This window comes from Blennius ocellaris (genome assembly GCF_963422515.1).
Source record: "Blennius ocellaris genome assembly, chromosome: 21".
NCBI lineage: Eukaryota > Metazoa > Chordata > Actinopteri > Blenniiformes > Blenniidae > Blennius > Blennius ocellaris.
Window position 1 is genome coordinate 10,927,655 of NC_137670.1, and position 22,666 is coordinate 10,950,320.

Consider the following 22,666-nt stretch of genomic DNA (forward strand, 5'->3'; position numbering starts at 1 on the left):
TATGTGCTGGCCTCTAATTTCCAAATGTTTAAGATTCAGTTTGTGCCATTCATATAAACATGGATGCGTCTTTCTTTTTCCAAGACTCTTCCCTCACTCAAAACATGAGATTTAACAGTTTTCTGGTTTTCAATGAAAATGGCTGTAAAGGTTAACTACGATCAATATAAATAGCATTGCGAGGAAACAGCTGTGAGAGCCTCTTCGCACTGTAAGCATGCTGTATGTGTTCAGGTTCCTCTCAAAGATGGCAGGAAGCCTGGCAACAATGAGAACAGCTGTCCAAACGCACGTCTGCCTCAGCAGCAGTCTCTGTTAAGGATCTGAACAAAACCTGGAGACCGTTTTTTTTTTTTTTTTTTTTTATCAAGCGCCCTTGATGGGAAGCCACAGCTGGCCTGATGTATCCAGCTTGTACAAGCATGCAGAGTGGATTCAACTGCTCATCCATCATGATCCAGAGGAATTTTTTTCTGATATGAACTTCAAATTTGTAGCCTCTGTGGATGTGTTTGGTAGGAGTTGTTTAGAGGACAAAGAGAGATGTATTGCTCGTAATGATGCATTCCATATTCTTGAGCTTGAGGAGGACTTGTTGCCTCTGAAGCAACTCATTGAGTAACGAGTAAAAATAGAAACAATACAGAATTTACTAATACTCTGAACTTATTGTATCCAACTCAAAAAGATGTTTTGAAAATATAATTGAGTAAGGATATGCAAAAATGTGGATTTGCTTTGGGTATAGCAGTTGGACAACCACTCACTCACATTCACACCAAGAGGCAATTTGGTGTCGCCAATTAACCTCAGTTGGATGTCTTTGGACCGTGGGAGGAAACCAGAGTAAACACAAGGAGAACATATAAACTCCACTCAGAAAGGCCCAGCCAGTCTGTGAACCAATGATATTCTTGCAGTGACTTGAGAGCGCAAACTACTGCAGATTAGTCATTTTTGTTACAATTTTACATCCAACAACATCTGGTAAAATGTGTGCTGCATATTTCACTATATTCTACATTATCAAAGATTGTAAAATTACACTTAAATGTATTTTCTATCTGCGACCACACATGTATTTATTTACACCCTGTGCATGAATGAGCCAGCTTGGTGTAACTGAAATGCTTTAAATGTCCACTAGATGGCAGCAGTCCCGCTTGAGTTTCAGCGGCTTGGAAGTCTGCGCTGCTTAATTCATTAATATTCAAAAGATCAACTCTTACGCCACACATATTTTATCTGGCTAGATCATTTTTTGGTTAAATGCTGAACATCCGAATGTTATTTTACAAAACAAATACCGACTAATTAACTTTCATTAATTCCCGTGTTTACATTTATTTTTCATTTACCCATCTTATTTCTAGGATGCGACATTGGGGCCCTACAGGGAAGTGATGGGGGTCAAGGGTCATGCTCAGGGTGGGAACTGAACCGGCAAAATTCTTATCCCAAGTCCACTCTCCTTATTCTCCTTCGTCTTCTCCTCCTCCTCCTCCATCTCATTCTCCTTGTTTCCTTCTTATCCCTCTAGGCATCAGAGCAGTATTATTAAGAAAGTTATTTCCAAACTGTTTTATATTTCAAAAAGAAAGGAAAAAAGAAGAAGCCCTTTTTATGGTCCTTAATAAAAAAGAATAAAAAGAAAAAAGAAAAACCATAGTAACGCTAGTTTTAGATCATCTACAATATGACCAACAGGACATCTGTAATTGATCGTGTGGATATAAAGTGGATCATAAATAAAACAGTGCGGGGTTTTTTGTACGCGCAGCCAGCAGGCTGTGCACACGCACGACATGATCCACCGGGATTCAATTAGCAGTGGCCTTTTCAGGTTTGTAAGCGGAGCAGTGTCACCTGTGGTAAAGAAAGGAATGTTAAATACAGGCTTATCGGTCCAAGTGAGTTGCGCGCTCCAGGCGGGACCTGTGGCGCGTCTTTTGCAGCGCCAGCAGGGGAGCCGTGGCGCGCGCCACCCGGGTCACATTTCACGTTTCGGTACGTTTCCGGACCTCAGACGGAGATTAAAGACAAAGAGAAACGAAACTGATTGTTCTTATGCGCACCCATCCGTGTCCATGTGTGCTTTTTATTTAAGCTTCTCCGGGAGAGAGAGAGAGAGAGAGAGAGAGAGAGAGAGAGAGAGAGAGAGAGAGAGAGAGAGAGAGAGAGAGAGAGAGAGAGAGAGAGAGAGAGAGAGAGAGAGAGAGAGAGAGAGAGAGAGAGAAAGATTACATCTAACCAATCAAAAATCCTCCCCCAGGCGTTTAAAGGGAAGGTGGGTAGTCTCTCGGGCTTTAGGAGCGACTTATTTCACAACCTCCTCATATTCTCACATCTTTACCTCCTACAGACACTCCTGCAGAGCCGAGCGTTTGGATAAGTAGCAGCCTGCTTTGACATGGATCAGTCTAGTTGAGTGTTTTGTTTTGTGTGTGTGTGTTGTGCCACATATGAGCTGCTGCTGGACGCTCCTCTCTCTCCTCCCGACGCACTTGTTGCGCAGAGACTGGATGCGCCTCTGAGTCCTTGGAGGGGAGAGGAGACGAGAGGAGAGGAGAGGAGAGGAGAGGAGAGGAGAGGAGAGGAGAGGAGAGGAGAGGAGAGGAGAGGCAGGGACGGACCGCAACAGGTGCACACGGAGCATCTCCTCCTGCATGCGAGGTAGGACGATTACGCACACTTTTGGGATCAAAATTTCTATTTCATGGATTCGTTTTAGATGTTTTTTTCGGACAGTTTCAGATCAGATGTGAATTTTCTAAACTTTTTTTTTTTTGTATTTTATTTAAAATTAGGACTGAACTTTAAATGCCAGTTTGACCGTCTTCAGCCGTCATTGCGCGCACTGAAACAGGATGCCGGTCCTGACAAGCCCCGACATCGCCAACAAGTTTAAGGAGAAATGGCTGTCCATCTACCCAGAGGATCAGGTCACCGGGTCTGACTCTGCCCCCCTCGACGACAGCCTCACCAGCCTCCACTGGCTCCAGAATTTCTCCATCCTCAGCGCGGACCCGGAGCGACCCAACGGCACCGGACCGGGGTGTCCGTTCTCCCAGCAGCACCTCTATCTCAAGCGTCTCGGCTTCCCCAGAGCCGGCACCGACTCTCCGTCCAGCCCTCCGGCCGGGGACACGGCTGCCACCGGGATGCCCCTGTACCTCGGCAGCCCCGTCACCTCCGGCAGCGAGTCCACCGCCGCGCCACCGTTCGCCACTTACGCGCACCCGTCGTCCGGATACCCGCAGGTCCCGATCCAGGCGAACCCGCCGGTGGAGATTGACTACAAAACCAACCCCAAAGTCAAGCCCCCTTATTCTTACGCCTCCCTGATCTGCATGGCAATGGAAGCCAGCAAACAGCCCAAAGTGACTCTGTCCACCATCTACAACTGGATAACGGAGAATTTCTGCTACTACAGACACGCGGAGCCCAGCTGGCAGGTAACCGAGACCGAAAAAGCCTCATTTTATTATTTATGAGAGTGATAAATGATGAGGTGAACAATTGACTCCAGTGTTACCATCACACCACATCTTTTAGCAACAGGAAATCAACATGTTTTTCTTCGTCTTTTTTATTATATGGAGAAAATAAGCAGTAGCCTAAAAGAAACACTTAAAAAAAAAAAGTAAATTATCTGTGACTTTCGTTTTCTTTGATTAGTTTCTCAGGGCTGCCTCAGATAATTTCCATGACAAGTGTTTTTAATCCAAGAGTATCTAAAATTTCCATCCTCCTGAGACTGCTCATGTGAGGTTTTTGTCTGAGGGGAATGGAGGACTGGGTGGAGAAAGCACTCGTGTGTGTGTGTGTGTGTGTGTGTGTGTGTGTGTGTGTGTGTGTGTGTGTGTGTGTGTGTGTGTGTGTGTGTGTGTGTGTGTGTGTGTGTGTGTGTGTGTGTGTTAGTTAATGAGGGCTCCTGAGAGAGATGGCAGCTAAGCACAGCTGATCATGTTTGAAATGCATGGAGCCGCCTGTTTCTCGAAAGCCTCATTAGGTACATTTGCACTCCTGTACAAACAACAATACCCCTGGACGCCCACGCTCCCCGTCACCTCGTACAACGTGGCATTTTCTGTTTTTGCATGACAAATAAATTAAATTCGATCAAAGCTACTGGGTCTGCTGCTGAACCTTGTTTTCTTGTCTTTGTCTCAGAACTCGATTCGTCACAACCTGTCGCTCAACAAATGTTTCAAGAAGGTCCCCAGACAAAAGGATGAGCCTGGGAAAGGAGGCTTCTGGCAGATTGACCCTCAGTACGCCGACATGTTCGTCAATGGCATCTTCAAACGCAAAAGGTTGTCGGCTAACCACTACAGCAGCAGCGCGCACAGACAGAGCAAACTAGTCCAGGGCTATCCCGCCATGGAAAATGGCTGCCTGTACCAAGGGGTGAGCGGTAAACGGAAACAGCTGGCCACCAAGAACAACAACAAGGCCGCAAGGGCCACTGAGTCCCCTCTGTTAGCCACAGAAGCCAACAAGGGAGACATCCTGCGGGGGGACTTTGACCTGGCGTCCGTGTTCGACGACGTTCTGAGTGGGAGTTGTAGCACCTTTGAGGATTTGGACATCAACACGGCGCTGAGCTCGCTGGGCTGCGAGATGGAGGTTTCCATACAGGGGAGGCAGCACCCGGCGGTGGGGCTGGGGAGGTGGTGTGACGGAGGCGACATGCTGGGGCAGAGCCAGCACGTGAGCCATCACCAGCCGTACGGCTACGTGGGCCTGAGCGCCGCCTCCATGGAGTGCGCCGTCAACATGGGGGAGCTCCACCTTCCTCAGCAGCAGCATCCCCCGCAGCAGCAGCTGGACCACGATCAGCTGCTCCAGGGACACCACCCGCTGCACAACTTTGACGAGACCGCCACGTTATTCCCGGAGCAGCCGGGGGAGGCGGTGCTGCAGCCATGGGAGGAAATCAAGGAGGAGGCGCAGGCCATTCCTCTGACGCTGGATCAGGGCTTCGGCCTGTGCGAGGGCTTCTTCACTGAGATGCAGACATGGGAGCGAGTGGACAGCTACATGTGACCTTTGACCTTTGATCGCAGTGAATCCGAGTTCCTCTTGACTGCTGGTCCATCTCTGTATTACGCGAGACAATAACATCGACTCTCCCTCATTCAATGCACATGTAGTTTACGTCTTTCTGTTCTTTGTTACAACTTTTACATGTTCTGACGCTTGAATGCAAACATGATCATATCAAACCCAACATTTAAACTTACTGATTGTACATGTGTTGGGTGAAATGATGACGTGAGATGATCTCCTGTTTCCAAAACCAAATGAAATCTTGTTATGGATGTAAATCACTGATGAATCAATGAAATAAACGGACACATTATGAGAAGCCGTGCACAAAAAGGAGCGATCGAGTGGATCAACGGGGGCTTTTTGTTCATTTGAGTTGTTGTTGTTTTTTTTTTTTTTTTTTTATGATCAGATCACAGTGACTGAAGGAAAGCACGGCTACTCTCCATAAAAACGAGCACTGTCGCTAGCAGCCTGAGAGGACGAACAGACTTCTATTGTGCTACATTAGCATTAACATTTTATTTTACTAACATGCAGTGAAATCAGACATTCAGATCCACTGTCGGTCATAGTAAGAGATTACAAATGATTCACCTATGATGATGTTATATAGTCAATTTGATATATATTCAATAAAGTATGTAGCATGAAGCTGGGCAAGATTATTTTCCATTTGTCTACAGTAATGTATTGCAAAGCAAAAAAGAGGAGTGGAGAGAGGGAGATTGAAAAAAGACATGGAATCGAACAATATGCACTTTCATGGGCAGCAGTTTGTTATTTTCAATGTAGTAAAGCAGCTTTGGTTCAGAATCTTTAGTTCAAACATTTTCTCTGGTATTAAAATGATCTTTTGAAGGTTTACTGACCATAACGATGCATTTATGCTGTAACAGTCCACACCTGTCTCCTTTTAGAAGCCACAGACTCATCATTGCAATAACTTTGCTTTTATATAGTTTGTCTTTTACAACATGTACAAAAGAGGGCATTTGTTGACGAATTTGCGCCAAATTTTGTTAAAGAGGAATATGCAGTTTGTTTGTATCGATGTGTTGATTAACCCTTTACACCCTGGAGGCTCCTGTACAAAGATATGACGAATGAATTTACCAATATTGTGCAATTTCTTTTCAGTTTCGGCAGATTCAAACTGCTTTACAGTGATAGTCACGTTCAGCCATTCACACACTAATTCACAAGTCGCTCACTGATTCTGATCCAATCTCAGATTTACAGTTGTGATTGGGCCGGGTTTTTTTTGTTTTGTTTTTGTTTAAACCTTTCAAATCACAACAGAACTAATAGTTCAGAGCTCCACGCTGGTCTCACTGAATGTGGAAATGTTTCTTTTCAGGTGAAATCTTAGGAAAATAACCTTCAGGAGCTTCAGGGGTTTCATAGAAAAATAGGAAAATTGCATTTTCTGTCACAAGGTGATGGATTTTCTTTTGTCCTGATTGATTACTTTGGTGTATGTCTTTTTTTTTAAAACATGGGTTTTTGTTTGTTTTTTTCATGAATCTGATCAGAAATTTGGGAAGTGAGGCCAGATTTTCTTATTGTATCATATTGATTAATGTTGGTTGACATGAACTTTTTAATCTTACCATGTTCTTTGTTCTCCATTTGTACCTCTTTTTTTAAAAAACAAAATCTGTTTGGAAATGCAATCATGCCTTAATGCAATAAATGGTGTCAATTAAAGAAAAAAAAGTTATGAATACATGCATCTTTTACTTGAAATACCACAGATTAAACACCTACAAGAGTGCAGCATGCTGCTCTAGTTAAGGATTATGATTTTATGGTGCACGAGATGAGGAGAGAATATGGCTGTCAGAGTTTATTATTAAACAGCACAGACAGGCTTGGACTTGCCTGGTATTTGAAACATAACAACGCAAAAACTAATGTACTGAATCATTTTTTGGCTTCTGAGTTTAACAGATATTGTTGTTTTACTTCCATAGTATGAATGTCTGTTGCCAACAGTGTGTCTTTAGAAAATTTCAGGGTGTCAAACAAATCTTAGTTTAGAGGCCACATACAGCCCAGTTTCCTCTCGAGTGCACCAGACCAGTAAAACCAGGCTATAATATTCTTGAAGTTTGAACGTGAAAGTTTTTCTTTGCTGTGGTGCACAGTATAAGGGATGAAAATATCTAGATATGCACAAAGCCAAACAATTCCTACAGAAATTGACTATAACCTCAAGATAATTTTCATGATACATTCTGGTGCAAAATGCAGTCAAACTTCCAAAATATTGTGTTATGCATGTTTTTGCAAACTCACGTGACAGCATTGCTTTGAGGCTAATGTTTGATCACCATCTTTCATGGCAGCATCACCAATATTTCAGGTCGGGTCTCTGTGTTGTATTGTCTTCACTACTCTTTAGAAATATGTTTTTTTTATATATATATTTTTTTTAATCTATGATTTTTTTGAAATTGTTGCCATTTGCTTTGTGGTTCGACTGGATTGGAGCCTCTTATGTGCCAGTTTTGGTCCACTGGCCTTATGGTTGACACCCTTGTTTTGATTGTATAAATTACAATAGATTATGAGTTTCTTGAACAACAACAACAAAAACAAGGCTATTTGTTTTACAGGATGATTAAGAGGATTTTCTGAAAACCACGTTGTCCCTTATGACTACCAAAATACGACAAAGTGACCACTTTATGTGACCCTAACCTGAACCCTTGAAAATTACAAATGTGACACAAATTCCCTAATGAATTTTCCTGCTCATAGTTCATAACTACTTAAAGGTGTTTTGTTTTTTAAATAAATGGACAAGGCCATGTCAAGCCGAATCATCAAATCCACATTTTGAAGCAAGGTCACACACAATAGAGCCAATTAAAAGATTTGATTGTCAGGGTCAGACGAATATAATAAAAGTACAGACACGCCTCTAATCAACACTTCTGTGCAGATCGTTGTTCACTACACGAAACTAAAAACAATGATGCAAAAGTGAATTGACATTAGAAAGGATTACCAAAATATTCATGTTAAATCTACAGGCAGTATGTCTCATTTAAAGCAACTGCAGCTTGAATCTGGATTCGTATTATAATTTAATTTAAAGTACAAATATAATCACCATCATGAGACATCACACATAAGTCAGTCGTGACCTCGGCCTTCCTGGCAAAATATGTGAACTGTTGCATATATTCAATAGTGACTTCTTTGAAATGCGTTTGTAGTTACTAAAAATTAAAGAAAGTTGTATTTCAGTTGTCTCCCTCATGTAAGCTGTTTTAAAGCTGTAACACATTAGATGATGATTCACCTCAAGTTGAGCTTGAAGTTACATCCGGAAGTTAGAAGTCAGATGACGGTATGAGAGTTATTTTGGTCAGTCTGAGTTAATCAGTCATTTTTAAACTCCACGGCACACGCTCTCCTTGGGGTGGGGGGGGGGGGGGGGGGGGGGGGGGGGGGGGGACTTTCAGCACCTATGTAACAACAACACTTGTCCTTCGAAGAATGAGGCCCTGTTTACACGACAGCATTTCCAAGTGAAAATGTAAAACTTTCATCAAGTTTTGGGCGAACTTTTCTCAGTGGAAAACGCAACTTTTCTGTGACACTGCTACTTTTGCATGTGCACCACGACCGTAGTAAATAGTTCTTCTGCAGATGAGTGAGTAGATGGACAATAACAACAATGGAGGCCTCCAGATGGTCAGGACTCCCAGTCCATATTCTCCGGTGACTTGGTAATTTTTGGAGTTGAGAGACACTTGTAAGAGAAATCTAAGTTCGTCGTCTGTACATACAAATGCCTGTGTTCTCGCCATTGTTAATGTTTATATCATATTGTTTTCCTGCATGCATTTATGTGTGGATTCATTACAAAAACAAACAACAGCACCCATTAGTGGCCCAAAATGAAAACTACATCACTTTCAGCATTTATTTATTTTTTGCCATTTCCATTTAAATGTGCATCATTTTGAAACAAAAACTAAAAACTATGTGTTTTCACTGGAAAGGTTGTTGTTTAAAATGGGGCCTAACATTTAGGAACACATTAATATAAAATAAGGCAAAAGTAGTCTATTGTCAAAATACCCACAAATGTTTTCACATACAGCAAAGTAACAAGCTCACAGCAGTAACATTAAGTTTGTTACTAATTTCATGATAGTAGTCTGTCAGTTGATTCCAAAAGTATCAGCAAACGGCAACAACTTCGAAGCACGTCTCATCTCAACCTCCAGGATTTCATTTGCATGGCCCGTATGAAAATGTGCTTTTCCACCTCAAATCTCTTTTTAATTGAAATTGTTGGAGGAAAAGCGCAGAAATGCGGCTTATCCGCGTCCCTCCGGCTCACGGCTCCCAGTGGCGACTGGTCATGTGTGGAGGTTTCCAGCAATGGGTGGAATAACTCGGATTCCTCAAAGCAGCGGGGACCGCAACGAGGTTTGGGGCCGAGGCGTGCGCCACTGGGAAAAACAGCCGATGTTGAAGACCGTGCACCTACGATGGCTGGAGGAGATATTGGATTCGCCATCGCTGTTAAATGTAACTGTAAACCATTCCATTGAGTGTGTGTGGGTGCGTGTGTGCACTTCTTGTCCGTCTGCGACCCTGCAATCCTTGTGTGTGGTTACATTATACGCCCGTGATGTTTGTGTTGGTCCACAGGTTTCTTTGTCCCGCCTCGTGCTGATGTGTGTGTACACGGCTGCGACCCGGGGCCCCGTGGCGGCCCAGATAACGCTATCTCTGTGGAGCCAGAGCCCCGTGGTTCTATTCAGTCCGGTGGATGAGAGGCTGGGACTGCCCAGCATGCGGACCTGCTGAAAGAAGAGGAACAAGCCGGGCTGTCACTGCGGGCTAACCTGGCTTATAATGCTTTATAACCTCTTCTTTGCCGCCCCTCTGGGAGGCCCTACATCAGCCCGAGCGCGCCTGTGTGTGGAGAGAGGAGGGCAGAGGCTGCAGCACAGACAAGAAGAGGGTGTACTTGGTGTTTTATTGCCATCATGGCACCCTCTGGATTGCTTCTGATTAGAGTCAAGCATAAACAGGGTCAACCAGCTTTGCTAAAGAAGCAGCCCTCCCAGGACGATTTAGACAGTGGGTTCACCTCATTTATTGGGTGAAACCGGGGAGAAGCTGCGGAGCTATTCTTCACGGGCATCAGCAGATAGAAGGTCTAGGTCCCTCACTAATTAGATCTTTCATTGTGGCACAGAGAAAAAAGTGGCAGCATGAAAGCGCCCTGAGCCTGTTTTATAGTCTCCAAAGAACCCCTGTGCAAGAGTGATTACATGCACAGATAAGATCACTCTGACAAATGAAATTTTACTCATTGGAGCATAAGCAGGGGGCTCACACACATCTATCAGGAGAGGGTCCAGATCTCCTTCACCTCTCTAAACTGGCAGGAAATCGTCATCCGTCTTGCGTTTCCAAGCCCTCATCACATATTGATAAGGAGAGAAGAAAAAGGAAAAACAGCCTGGGATGATATTCAGTGGTCCGACCATCCGTTAATGCCTCTCCACACAAGAGGAGGGGCTTAGGCAGGAAATACACCTTAATGGTCTTTCCAGAAGGCTCTTGTTTATGCATGAAATGCTAATGAAGGTTTCACTGAGGTTGCCTCTTCCATTTTCAAAGGAACTGCGGATGGTAAATTAGAAAAAAAGAAAAAAAATTGAGATGTTGTGGAGTGTTTTTTTAATCTTTTCCTCACACTCACAATCAGGGATTCATCTAAAGCTGACCACATAAGAGGAGAATCGATTCTTAAGCAGATTTAATGTTTTCTTTGTTTTTAATTTTTCTTTCCGTAATCCCTGAAATATAAAGAAAATATTTGCATTGTTAAGCAAAGATTTCCTTTCAGTTTTGATGTGCTAATTTCATTAATTCGGTGCACCTAGTCCAGACAAATACAGGTGTGCAAATGACGTCAAATTGCACAGATGGCAATTATAAAAACATTTACAGGCTCTTGAGGACCCTTTTCACCTTTACAGCAGTGCTCAAGGCCTGCATGTGAAATTATCCGTGTCTTCTTATTCTTCCTGCCATTTTTGCTCTTTTCGTTTTTGTCTCCTCCGAAGCTTTAATGGAACGTAGCGCTGGACATTGGCTGCAGGGCAACGTAGCACCATCACAGATCCATTACATCTGTTATGCTCCCATAAGTGCTCTGAGTGCCTTTTCCCGGAGGGAACCAACCTATACTTTTTGTTGTTGTTTTGTTTTGTCCTACACAGAGAAAACTTTGCCTTTGCCTGCCTCTCAGCGACAGCCTTGCTGTTAGAGTCAAGCTGGGAAACACAAACGATTCAACACGGCCACCGTGAAGTGCATCCTTCTTAGTCAACCAACCCTCCTGTAAAGCATCCTGTATCTATTTGATTAGCTCCTAAGTTGTAATGTTTATTGTGATATATGCATTGGCTACTTCATTTTAATTTGTCAGCGTGGTGCTTTATATTGCATCTGAATGTATCCTTCATCCATACTCCATCCATGCATCTTCATATATGGTGAGTTTCAGCCCCATTTCCAGATGATGGAACGGAGTGGTGCGGAGCAGCATCTCCGTCCCTGCTCTTTCGGGACCAACATGAAAGTTGCGCAGCAAAAAAAAAAAACACCCCAAAAAAACAACAACCAGTGCCAAGCTGAATATGCTATCAACAGAGGATTCAGTGTAGTAAATCACTGACAAACCAGCAAACAGCTCCTCAAAATCAGACCCATTCTGTTGTCCTGAATACTCCCAATGCAAGGGCGACGGAAAACGCGTCAACCTTTGGGGTGGTTATTTCCGGAAAATCCCAAATTCTTGCGGTGGAAACCTGAACCACAACAGACTATACCATTCTACTCCTGCACTTTTTGTGCGGTGGAAACGGGGCTTAAGAGACACCATTAAACCAAACATGTCTTTGTATTGTGGAGAAACCCCACATGAACACATGGAGAACAAACACACTCCAGTAATATTAGGCCCTGTTCACATGACAATGTTTTTATGTGAAAACACAAACATCTTGTCATGGATGCCCATCTACGTGACAATGGTGCTCGGAGCCACTGAAAATGCACCTTTTTGAGAACTTTTGGAAATTGCTCTGACTCCATCTCCGTGGAAACGGGGAGAAAAAAAAGGGCTTTAGAAAATTCTCAGACTGAGTACACAGAGGAAAATGGAAGTGCTCTGAAATGCTGCTACTGTGCATACTGCATAGGCACCGTCGCTGTAATGAACTGTTCTTCTGAACATGTGTGAGTAGACGGACAATAATAACAATGGTAACAGTTTCTTGGCTTTTTCTTCTTGTTTAACTTTAAACATCATTTCCTCTGACTATTGATGAGACACGATGTCAGTGACTGGTGTTCTTTAATAGGCTTTTCTCCAAACATTAGTTATCGTTTTAAGGTGAGAATCACTGTGTGAAAGTAATCCTGAAGACATGGAAGATGGCAAACTGGAAATGTTTGGTTTCGTGCAGATGAAAAAACTTCACCTTGTGATCTGATCGAACAGACTCAAAACTTGCTCCTGCTCTTCCTGGCCAAATCAAAGCAAACTATTATTCCATATCTTCACATCTAACCTGGTATATCAAAGATTGTCTCCATTATAGTTTTATCAGAGTTGATGATACGGGTACCTTTATGACGGTAAAAGTGTGTGTGTGTGTGGGTGTGTGTGTGTGTGTGTGTGTGTGTGTGTGTGTGTGTGTGTGTGTGTGTGTGTGTGTGTGTGTCCGCACCCAACATTCAGTCAGTGAAAGACATTCTTGCCCCGTTCCTTCGGTCTCTGTGGTCGCAGGGAGCAGCCGATTGTCCAGCATGCAGACAGGAGGAGGGCACACAGCTGCCACACACACACACACACACACACACACACACACACACACACACACACACACACACACACACACACACACACACACACACACACACACACACACACACACACACACACACACACACACACACACACACACACACACACACACACACACACACACACACACACACACACACACACACACACACAGACATTAGCCAGTCTCAGACCACTCAGGCACACAGACACAACTGTGTGAATCCTCACATGGTCCGAGTGCCCATGCCCACACACGGAGGGCGAGCCAGAGGGCAGCGTGTCAGAAGAGTGAACGCGGTCGAGGAGCGTGAACAGCGAGCCAGGGCAGCGCTGGAGCCATGCCACGAGTCCGTCGTCAATACCGATGCCAAGGAGCGGAGCAGAAAACAAGCCTGGACCAACCCCCTGAATCTGGCCTGCTGCTCGGCCCGAGTGCCAGCCAAAAAATGTCCTGGTTCGATTGTTGTCTTGCTCCAGATTTCACGGTCAAAAAGAGTTGTGTGGGTACCTTCCTGTCAAAACTGAATCTGTGCGTCATCATCCGACATAATTCAGTCGAGTTCAAGACAATTTGCATGTCTTTTAACCAGAGATTTTGGATATTTTGAAAGGAAAATAATGAAAATGATTTGCACAGCTATTAGCTTAAAATCAGCATTTTACTTCCACAAGGCCACAGGTGCATTAACAAAGGCGAAAGAGGTGCACTGAAAAGCAAAGAATGCATGTTTTCACTTAACTGCTTCATTTATCTGTCTGCTGAAGGTCTACCTACGCCTGTAATAGATGAGTATGCATATATCCATCCATGCTTGTACACAGGCGAGTGTGTGTGCGCCTGTCCATCCACCCCCACCCACTATCCAGGATCTCTTAGAGCCACTAGACTGCCTCCACCACCACCTCTTCTTCACACACACACACACACACACACACACGGTTCTTCCATTCTTCACCCTATGTCTGTGTGCTGCTGAGGACTCTTATTTGATTAGCTGTGATTTGCTTTGTGAAGCGGTGGAGCATTTGGCTCCCTGGGGGAGCCACCACACACACACACACACACACACACACACACACACACACACACACACACACACACACACACACACACACACACACACACACACACACACACACACACACACACACACACACACACACACACACACACACACACACACACACACACACACACACACAGGTACATTGTGAATCTGCATTACCCTGCAGCAAAGCAATAAATACACTTCTAGAAGCAGAACAGGCACAAAATACAGATCTGCCTCCTGAACATGGAAAACAAAGAGCAAATGTTCCACTCCTCACAATGTGAACTGACATGTGAGAGTCACAGCCTTCAGTGTAAACAATTTCTTGAATGGTGACTCACTAGCGTCTGTTTACCAATCATGACTTCAACATGCTTGATAAATTACTTCTCATTACGTAAGGATGACAGCGGCGTGACACCCTATCTACCTGCCTTAGATGCGTTAACCGTCACCCCATCAATAATGGATGTGGGGTCAATGTGCCGGTGAGGGTGCGTGCCTTCGAGATGTGCGTAATAAGGAGAAAAAAAAGAAAAAAAATAGCCCAAGCTGTCATCGTGTCAATGTCGGGCTCTCCTACACATTTATGTTCTCTTCAAGGAAGATGTGACAGAGCTAAAGGAAGACAGCCTGAAGTGTCTGACTGAGGTGTTGAGTCACTACAAGCTGCGAGAACAGGTTGAGAGACGAACGATGGAGGGCAACGCTTCAAAATCTGCTGCGAACATTTGCTTCTACCGCTTCGGAGTCACATCGTTTCAGATCTGCTCAATCATTTGCATGAGTATGGAGGTCATACAAAGTCCTACCTTCAATAGAAAACGATTATTTTTGAACAGAGTTGGTGTACTCTATTCTTAAACCATCTAATGAGGGACATTATAATAGCCAGGAAGTGGGAGCAAAGAAAGGTAGTTTTCAGTCCATTTAAATCAGGCCCAGTGCTCTCACATTCCCTAGTGAATCCAGTGGCTTTGACATTCATAACAAAACTACCTGTTTCAACCTTCAGCAGATATATACAAACTAACTACATTTCCCAAAAAGTAGGACAGCTGCTGCAGAGAAAATGATAAGAAAGGGAAGAAGGCAAGCCTTGATAAAGTGGCAGCTCAATTAAACTACATGTAAATAACATTATATTAGGACCAGATAGATCGACACACCACATGGACAGAGCGCAGCCAGTTACAAGCTCTCACTTGTAGTGTTTACAAAATCTGCAATATTTGAAGGCTTGAAATATCAAAAATCCTGGATATTAAAGCACGAAGCTGCATGTTTTTCCCTTCTGCCAGTGTTCAAATACATCAGTACTTGTGAAGGATGACTGATGCATTGCAGGTTGTGGTGTCGATTACTTGTGCAACCAAACAGGTGGAGCATTTCAGGGCATTATGTGAGGTTTGCATGTTCTCAATGTGATTTGCTGCTTTATTCAAAGCTTAGAGTGGTGCTGGAACCAATTAGATTTTTCTATGTCCTGATCCTGTTTAAGAAGAAATAGGATCCCAAAAAACACACTAATGAAATGAATATAGTCATTGACTGCTGTTGACTAAAAGATGTATTCCCAATTCCCTGAATATTGTTTATTAGGAGTTGCACACACAGATCTCTGCAAAATGAATAATGAAAGTTATAGACATGACATCTTCAAATATGATGACACAATTATAGAGGCCTGCCAACAGAATTTATTTTACCTGAACTTAAAAGTTGTACAAAGTACATTCCATTAAATTAGTTCTTTCATCATGAAGAAAACTTACTTGTAGAAAACAACCTCTTTCAGTTCAGACTGGGCCGATTGGAAACAAAGAGTTTAAAGATTAACTGTGAATCTTCCTTCAAACATCACTTACATGAAGTATTTCTGTGTGTTGTTTGTTCCCATTCCCAGCCATGTCGTCTGCAACGACAAACACAAATGTCTCCTCTATCGGTTTTCTCTCCCTCTACTTTCTCCCCACCTTCCACACTCCTCCCCCCACCGGCCCGAATCCACGAGGGGTTAATTAAAACTGATTGGGACCTCGGAGAGCACACCTTCCTGTGACAGGTAAGGTACCGGGCTCATGCGAGCCGCGTGTACACGTGCATGTGTTTGAGTCTGTGGATATGTGCTTAACACGTCAGTCTGTTAGCACATCATGTGCTCTATGCTCATCCCACTGGAACAGTCTGGTGGCTGTCAGGGTGCATTTATGTGTGTGTATACGTGTGTGTGTGTGTGTGTGTGTGTATAATATTTATGCATATGTGAGTGGCGTCGAGTGTTTAAATCCACATTTGCATTTTGTGTTCATATGCATTTCATTTGTGCGCGTGTCCCGCCAATTCAGCGCCACTTAAAGATCTCAAGCTTGATGGCTGATTAGACTCCGCTCACCGGAACCAATCGCTGCTTTGCTTTACCTTCACACCTGCCCGCCATGTGGAGAGGCGGCGGAGGAGGGGACTCCACGTGAGCTCAGATCTCCAATCATCATGTTTAACATCAGTGGGATTACAAACACGGCGTAGAAATAGCATCAGCTCAAGTATCATCCCGGCTCCTATGAATACTGGAGGAGAAAAGTCCCCGCACATCCGTTAACAGTCAAATGCATGAATGAAACGGTGATAAATGCTGTCATTTCATGTCTGAGTGTGTATGTGTGTGTGTGTGTGTGTGTTTTATTTACTGGCAGGAGAGGTGTTTGTGTGCGGATTGAAGAATCAGTGTTGTATAACAGCAGTTGGCAAGGGACTGACACGCACACGCACACGCACACGCACACGCACATTCACACATTCATACACATACATACACATACACATACATACACACACATATACACACACACACACACACCCCGCTGCTAAGTTGGCAAGTAGAACAGTCAAATTAGCCACTGGAGAACAAAGCGATCTAAACCCTCTGTTGGGAAAAGGTGAAGGGGGAAAAAAAAAGTGTTCGAAGCTGTCGAAAGGAGGAGAGAGAGCGCGAGATGGAGATGGAAGGAGAGGTGAAGGAAGAACAACTGTGACATGACAGAGAGGAGAAAGATGAGAGGCGGCTCACGGAGGTGAAGACACGACTGAGAGTTGCAAATGAGCAGGAGAAAATAAGAGCTGGGGAACATGAGAAAGGGGGAGGAGGTAATTGAGCATGGGGGAAGATACTGGAGAGAGAAAATGAGGGCACGGCATGACTGAGGGAGTAAGGCGGCAGGGCTGGTTGTGTTGCACAGGCGATAGATGTGCAGCTCGGTGAACAAGAAACACTGAAGATACTCTGAGATAAAGTTAGAACTTTGTCAGAAAGTCAGTGCTGTGTTACCAAACGAGATTTGTGAATAGGGAAAAGCAGAATGTCAATCAATGCAAGCAGGCTCAAGTAATTCCACACTTATAGGATTAAATGTGTGCGTTACAAGTTCAATGGTAACAGAATGACAGAAATAAAGGCGAGTAAACAGGTTGTCCCTGATGGTGTGGTGTGCCCTTCAAGGCCAATTAGAACTCCAATGTTACTTTACAATGACCTGCAACTCTAATGCACCCATGTGTCTGTCCCTCTGCTTTTGAACATTACATTGATTTATTCACAAGGATTCAGACTTTCCTACCTAAAGTCTAAAAATGGAGTGGTTGATCATAGAATATGAAGCATTTCCAGAAAAAGAGGGTTGCATAACAATGTCACTCCTACCTCAGCTGGTTCACTTTGGTGAACAATTTTTATGGGAACATTTTGATCTACAACAAGGGCAGCATTTATGCAGATGATGTATGGATTTCACTTTCACAATGTGACACAAGACTACCTAAACTGCTCATGTTTAAAAACATTTGACGACAGAAAAGTAATTTCATTTAACACACACCTTCAGCAAAAGATCTGTAATTTCAATTGGGATAATGACATTATTAAATATCTGGGGATTAAAATACCAAAAGATTTAACAAAAATGTATACCATAAATTACTCAACAGCCACAAAGAAAATAAAACCAGATCTCAATATATGGACCTTATTCCCACTGGATTTACATGATCGAATAGATATAATTAAATCGAACATACTTGCACGGCTACTTTTCCTGTTCCAATCCATATTGATTGAAATACCCCCAAAATAATTTACTGAATGAAGAGAATATTTAAAGGCATAAAATCAAGAGTTAGATACAAAACATTGCAACTACCCAAAGAAAAAGGAGGGTTATCTTTGCCAAACATGGAGGACTACTACAACAACACAACTGAGGTACCTACTCTATTGGTGTAATCCAAATTATAAAGCTAAATGGAAAACTTTAACTCAAAATTAACCTTGCGCGCTAGACAAAAACTGGAGACAGAAACTTATATCTATCACTTAAAGAAAATTAAAAAAAGATTTGTTGGACAAAGACAACATTAAACATTTGGTTTGAAGAATGTTGGAAAGTAAAACTGTTAAGTCATATCAAACTGCTGCGATGGATGGCATGGCGATGGATGGGAGATATACACATTGGCTCTTTCAAAGCATAACAACATGCTGTCTCATTTCTGATAAAGGTATACTGGATGAGAGTATTTGTATTTTAATATATTCATAATGAAATTTATCTCATATCTTCACTTTCTTTGCTCCTAAACACTTTGGATATGAGACGGACCACCGTGGCACCGCTAACACGGGGCGAGCCACACACATGCTGAAGGTCTCTTAGCTGTGGTCTCATTAATAAAGTGGATTTAAAGTCGACGTGCCGACAGTCAGGGGTCAGCAGGCGTGAATATAAAGAGACACAAGGCAGGCCTCCTTAACATGACACAGAAGTCATACAGCGTCTGCTGTGATGCCATCAAAAAGACACAGCTGTTTTTGATGTTTTCAGCTCCCAGCAAAGCTTTCTATGCATGGTTAGATGCTTTATGCACAAATCTTGCTCCTTTTTTCTTTTCTTTTCTTTTTTTAAACAAAAGTTAGCCTTTGCACTTTAAACCTGAAGGCTTTTTTGGGTCTTACAAAATTGACAATGTATAAAAGTCTCAGGCAGTCAGGCCGTTGTAGATTTGAATAAAATGCAGACACTGATATCGATGTCGGCTGTCAACATCAAATCCATCAAACCAGGATGGAACTCTTATGAATCCCACTCTGATAAAATAGCAACATACATCTCCAAGAAAGTTCTTCACAATGAAGTACATTAGTAAATGGTTCATTTTCTTGCAATCTAACAATATAAGTTAGTTTCTCCATCACATGTATCACTTTAACTATATTCAGGGCAGTCTTTCGTCTTTATCGCCTTCTGGTCTTTTCAACTAACTGTCAATAAAACCTTCTGTATAATTACCTCCTTCAAATTACCAATAAAAAACACTATATATCTTTTAGGCATTACATATCCAAGCACCATCCCGGAAGCATCATCAATAGTATCCCAGAACAACGAGTTGTAGCATGGACAGGTGTTTCTGGACGAATATCTTCTGTCTGCATTATTCAACTTAGTGCTACAAGAGGACTAATCAAGACAGACGATGTGTTAATGGCGGGGGTAGACAGGTTGCCTGACACTCAGTTTGGGTTTGAGCGTAGCCGGTGTCTCTCTCGTGTCTTTGATCCCAGAGGCACTCGGTTGTGTCCTTCCCTCATCTCAATCTGCATGCTCACCCGATGTATATTACACCCTGGGAACGAAAAGACAATCAAAGGAGGAGAGGGAGGCCGGAGAGACGGGCATACTCTCATACAGTGTAATGAGTTGTGGTTGAGCCCCGGCCAGATCTGGACCAGACCCACAGCAGCTCGGTCCAGCTAATTATGCGAGGCTACAGACAGCTCTGAGCAGACAGGAGGGGGGGGGGGGTTGAAGCAGACATGATGAAATGAAAGACAGTAATGGATGGACATAAGATAGACTAAGTACCACGTCAGGAAAGAAGCAGATAAAAGACGGGATTGTGCAGGAGACAAGGAGGCACAATAGGACTGGATGAGAGAAAACGGGGGGTGGGTGGGTGGGAGCGGCTTGTCCTTTGGCCGATGGTCAATTAGTGGTGGGGAGAGTAAAAGGCCATGGCGATCCGTGTCTGCGGCTGCAGAAAGCTCTCAGCTTGTTTACTCTTGCACTGAAGGAGACAGCTGCGGTGCGTCCCACACCGACGCTGGACAACATTAAGAGGGGAAATATTAATGGGGGGGGAAATTAAATGTTTCTTGTATTTTAGAGGAAACAAAGGACCTCACTCCTTCAACACTCCCGTGTTTGACGTTAGTTGCAGCAGCTTGTGAAATTTTGGAGTACACCACTGACTGTAAAAGCGATCAATCGAGTCACCCTGTTTCACCCCTGACAGTCTGAATGCCTATACCTTGGTAATGTTCATAAAAGTGAAAGCTTTGGTTTGGTGACAAATACTTGTTCCTGTGCCAGCATTTTCTCGGTCAGAGTTTCGAGTTGCCCAGTGAAAGAGAAAAGAGGAAAAAAAAAAGAGAGAACCTCCTATTTTACTATTTCAGTCTTGGAGGGCCAGTTTACGCGTTCCTGGCCAATCTCTTTTGAGGGCTGGCTGATGTGGGCAGACGCACGGTTCACGCCATCCTCTCACCAGCATTCCTACGTTTGTTTGTGCCTCCATTAAGGACATGTAGTCTGGCCATTCTGCATTCGTGTTTGTGTCTGGCTGGCATGGGCTGAGCAAAAGAGCCGCCCATGTGCGTGCGTGTATGTGTGTGTAGAATGCTAACACAGTCTGATTGTTCAGCAGTATCGCAGCATGTGAAAGAATCTGGAGAAAATAAAGTCGTATTAAATTTGTGTGAAAGTGTTACCGTGCAACTAAACGCACACGTTGCCTCAGGCGGATTGCATCAGCGTGGTTTGTTTGGCCTATATTTATCGACTGAAAGCAGCACACACAAATGAAGCGGAGACAAACAAACCTTCTTAAGCTTTTCGGGAAGTGATGAATGGACGATGACTACGAGTCACACTGTGAGGAAAAGCAAAGACAGCAGGTAAACATACCATTATGTACAGCAAAGTGAAAAGAGACAGATGGAAAATCCTCGAGTTGTCTTTGAGAGAAAAAGTGGAACTTATTGCAATATACTTTGTCATAGGTACCAACAGGGAGAAGGTCTGATGATTCAGAACACCTCCAAAGTTTGAGTTGAGGTGCAAATATCCTCCAATAATGAAACACCAAAAAATCATATTACATGGTCACGTCCTCTGTTCTCCTTAACTAATAGGCAACACAACCCTGCACCTCAGTTCTATCAGTTAAATCCAAGTCAGGTCGTATTAGCACAGTTTAGTAATATGATAAATGGACAAATGTGAAAATGTGAGGATCCTGTTGAGAAAGTGAGCATGTGCAGAAGATCTGCAGGTTCATGTCACTCTGATTAGGTTTCGTCAGGCAGCCCTTTTAGGTTTTAATATCCCCCCCCCCCCCCCCCCCCCCCCCCCCATCTCTAAAAACATACGTTTAAGGCTGACCGGTGACTCAAAATTGCAGAAAACTATGAATGTGAGTGTGTGTCTCTCTGTGTTTGCCCTGCGATGGACTGGTGACTTCTCCCGGATGTGCCCCCGCCTTCCCCGCAGTCAGCTGTAATCTGCTCCACCGCCCCCTTGACCCCGAGTTCAACGAAGTGGGATACAAGAAGATGGTTGGATGTGCATTTGAAAGAATGAGTATATGAGTGAGTATATATGGCTTTCAATTCCTTGTTACTATTATTGTGTTGCAGTACAGCTTATAGTATCATTTTGATTTTTCCCAAAAGATCTCTGAAAAAACTTTTAAACATTGTTTAAAGCTCCAATCAAAACCCTGCTGCTTATGTAATGGCCTGAAGTGCATCTCATAACACTTTACATTAATTTATCTGCTTCCATCTTCCTCTTCTACTGTAAACGTAGTTTTTATGCCGTCCTCTGCAAGTACTATTTCAACCCGAGTCCCTCTCGCTCAAGGTTGATGCCTAAATTGATGTATTCAAATAAAATGTGCAAAACTTTCTTGACTGTGTCTACATTCATCTCAAACTGAAATGATTTATGGTTAATTAGTAGTTAATACAAGCAAACTCGAGACCATTTCTGGTATCAGCAGACACGGAGGAACTCTCTCTATTCACTGCTGCAGCACACTTGCATGACAAAATGTAGCACGTTTAATTTTTCCGGTATCCTGTCAGCAAACAAAGGGGAAACCTCTTTTGTCAAAGCTGCGGCTCCTGTGCGACACCCCCTCTGTGCTTCCCTGTGATTAGGTTCAGAGCGCATCGCATGTGGGTGAGGGGCGTGAAATCATTTGTGGTTGTAATTATGGCCTCCCCTCTCCAGAGTAATCATGAGCTATTAAAAACCACCCAGAGCTCAGCCCCCAACAATACCAGTTAACATCTATGTTCCTCTGGGAGGCTGCGGGGAAGAGGGCAACTACCTGTGAACTGCAGTGGGCACCGAGCTGAGTGTGTGCCTTTGTGTGAGCGTGTGTGAGCACATGCATTGAAAGATATAGGTCTGATACTTTTCAAACAAAGAAGACATGCACGGACACTTGAAATTCAACCACATCAAACAGCCTGGAACTTAATAATCCAAAACCTCAAAGGCTGTTGCTTACAGAGAAATTCCAAATGCATGTAAGAACACAATAA

General features: G+C 43.4%; 1 protein-coding gene across 1 annotated transcript; it reads left to right on the forward strand.

Annotated features, from left to right (window-relative positions):
* Nucleotides 1-2,867: 2,867 nt before the first annotated feature.
* Nucleotides 2,868-5,049, forward strand: foxj1b (forkhead box J1b; the record flags this gene model as incomplete). The annotated part of the gene is made up of 2 exons (XM_080517043.1): nt 2,868-3,455; nt 4,174-5,049. The coding sequence occupies 2 exons, from the start codon at nt 2,868-2,870 to the stop codon at nt 5,047-5,049; spliced, it is 1,464 nt and encodes a 487-aa protein (XP_080373169.1).
* Between the last annotated feature and the right edge of the window lie 17,617 nt (nt 5,050-22,666).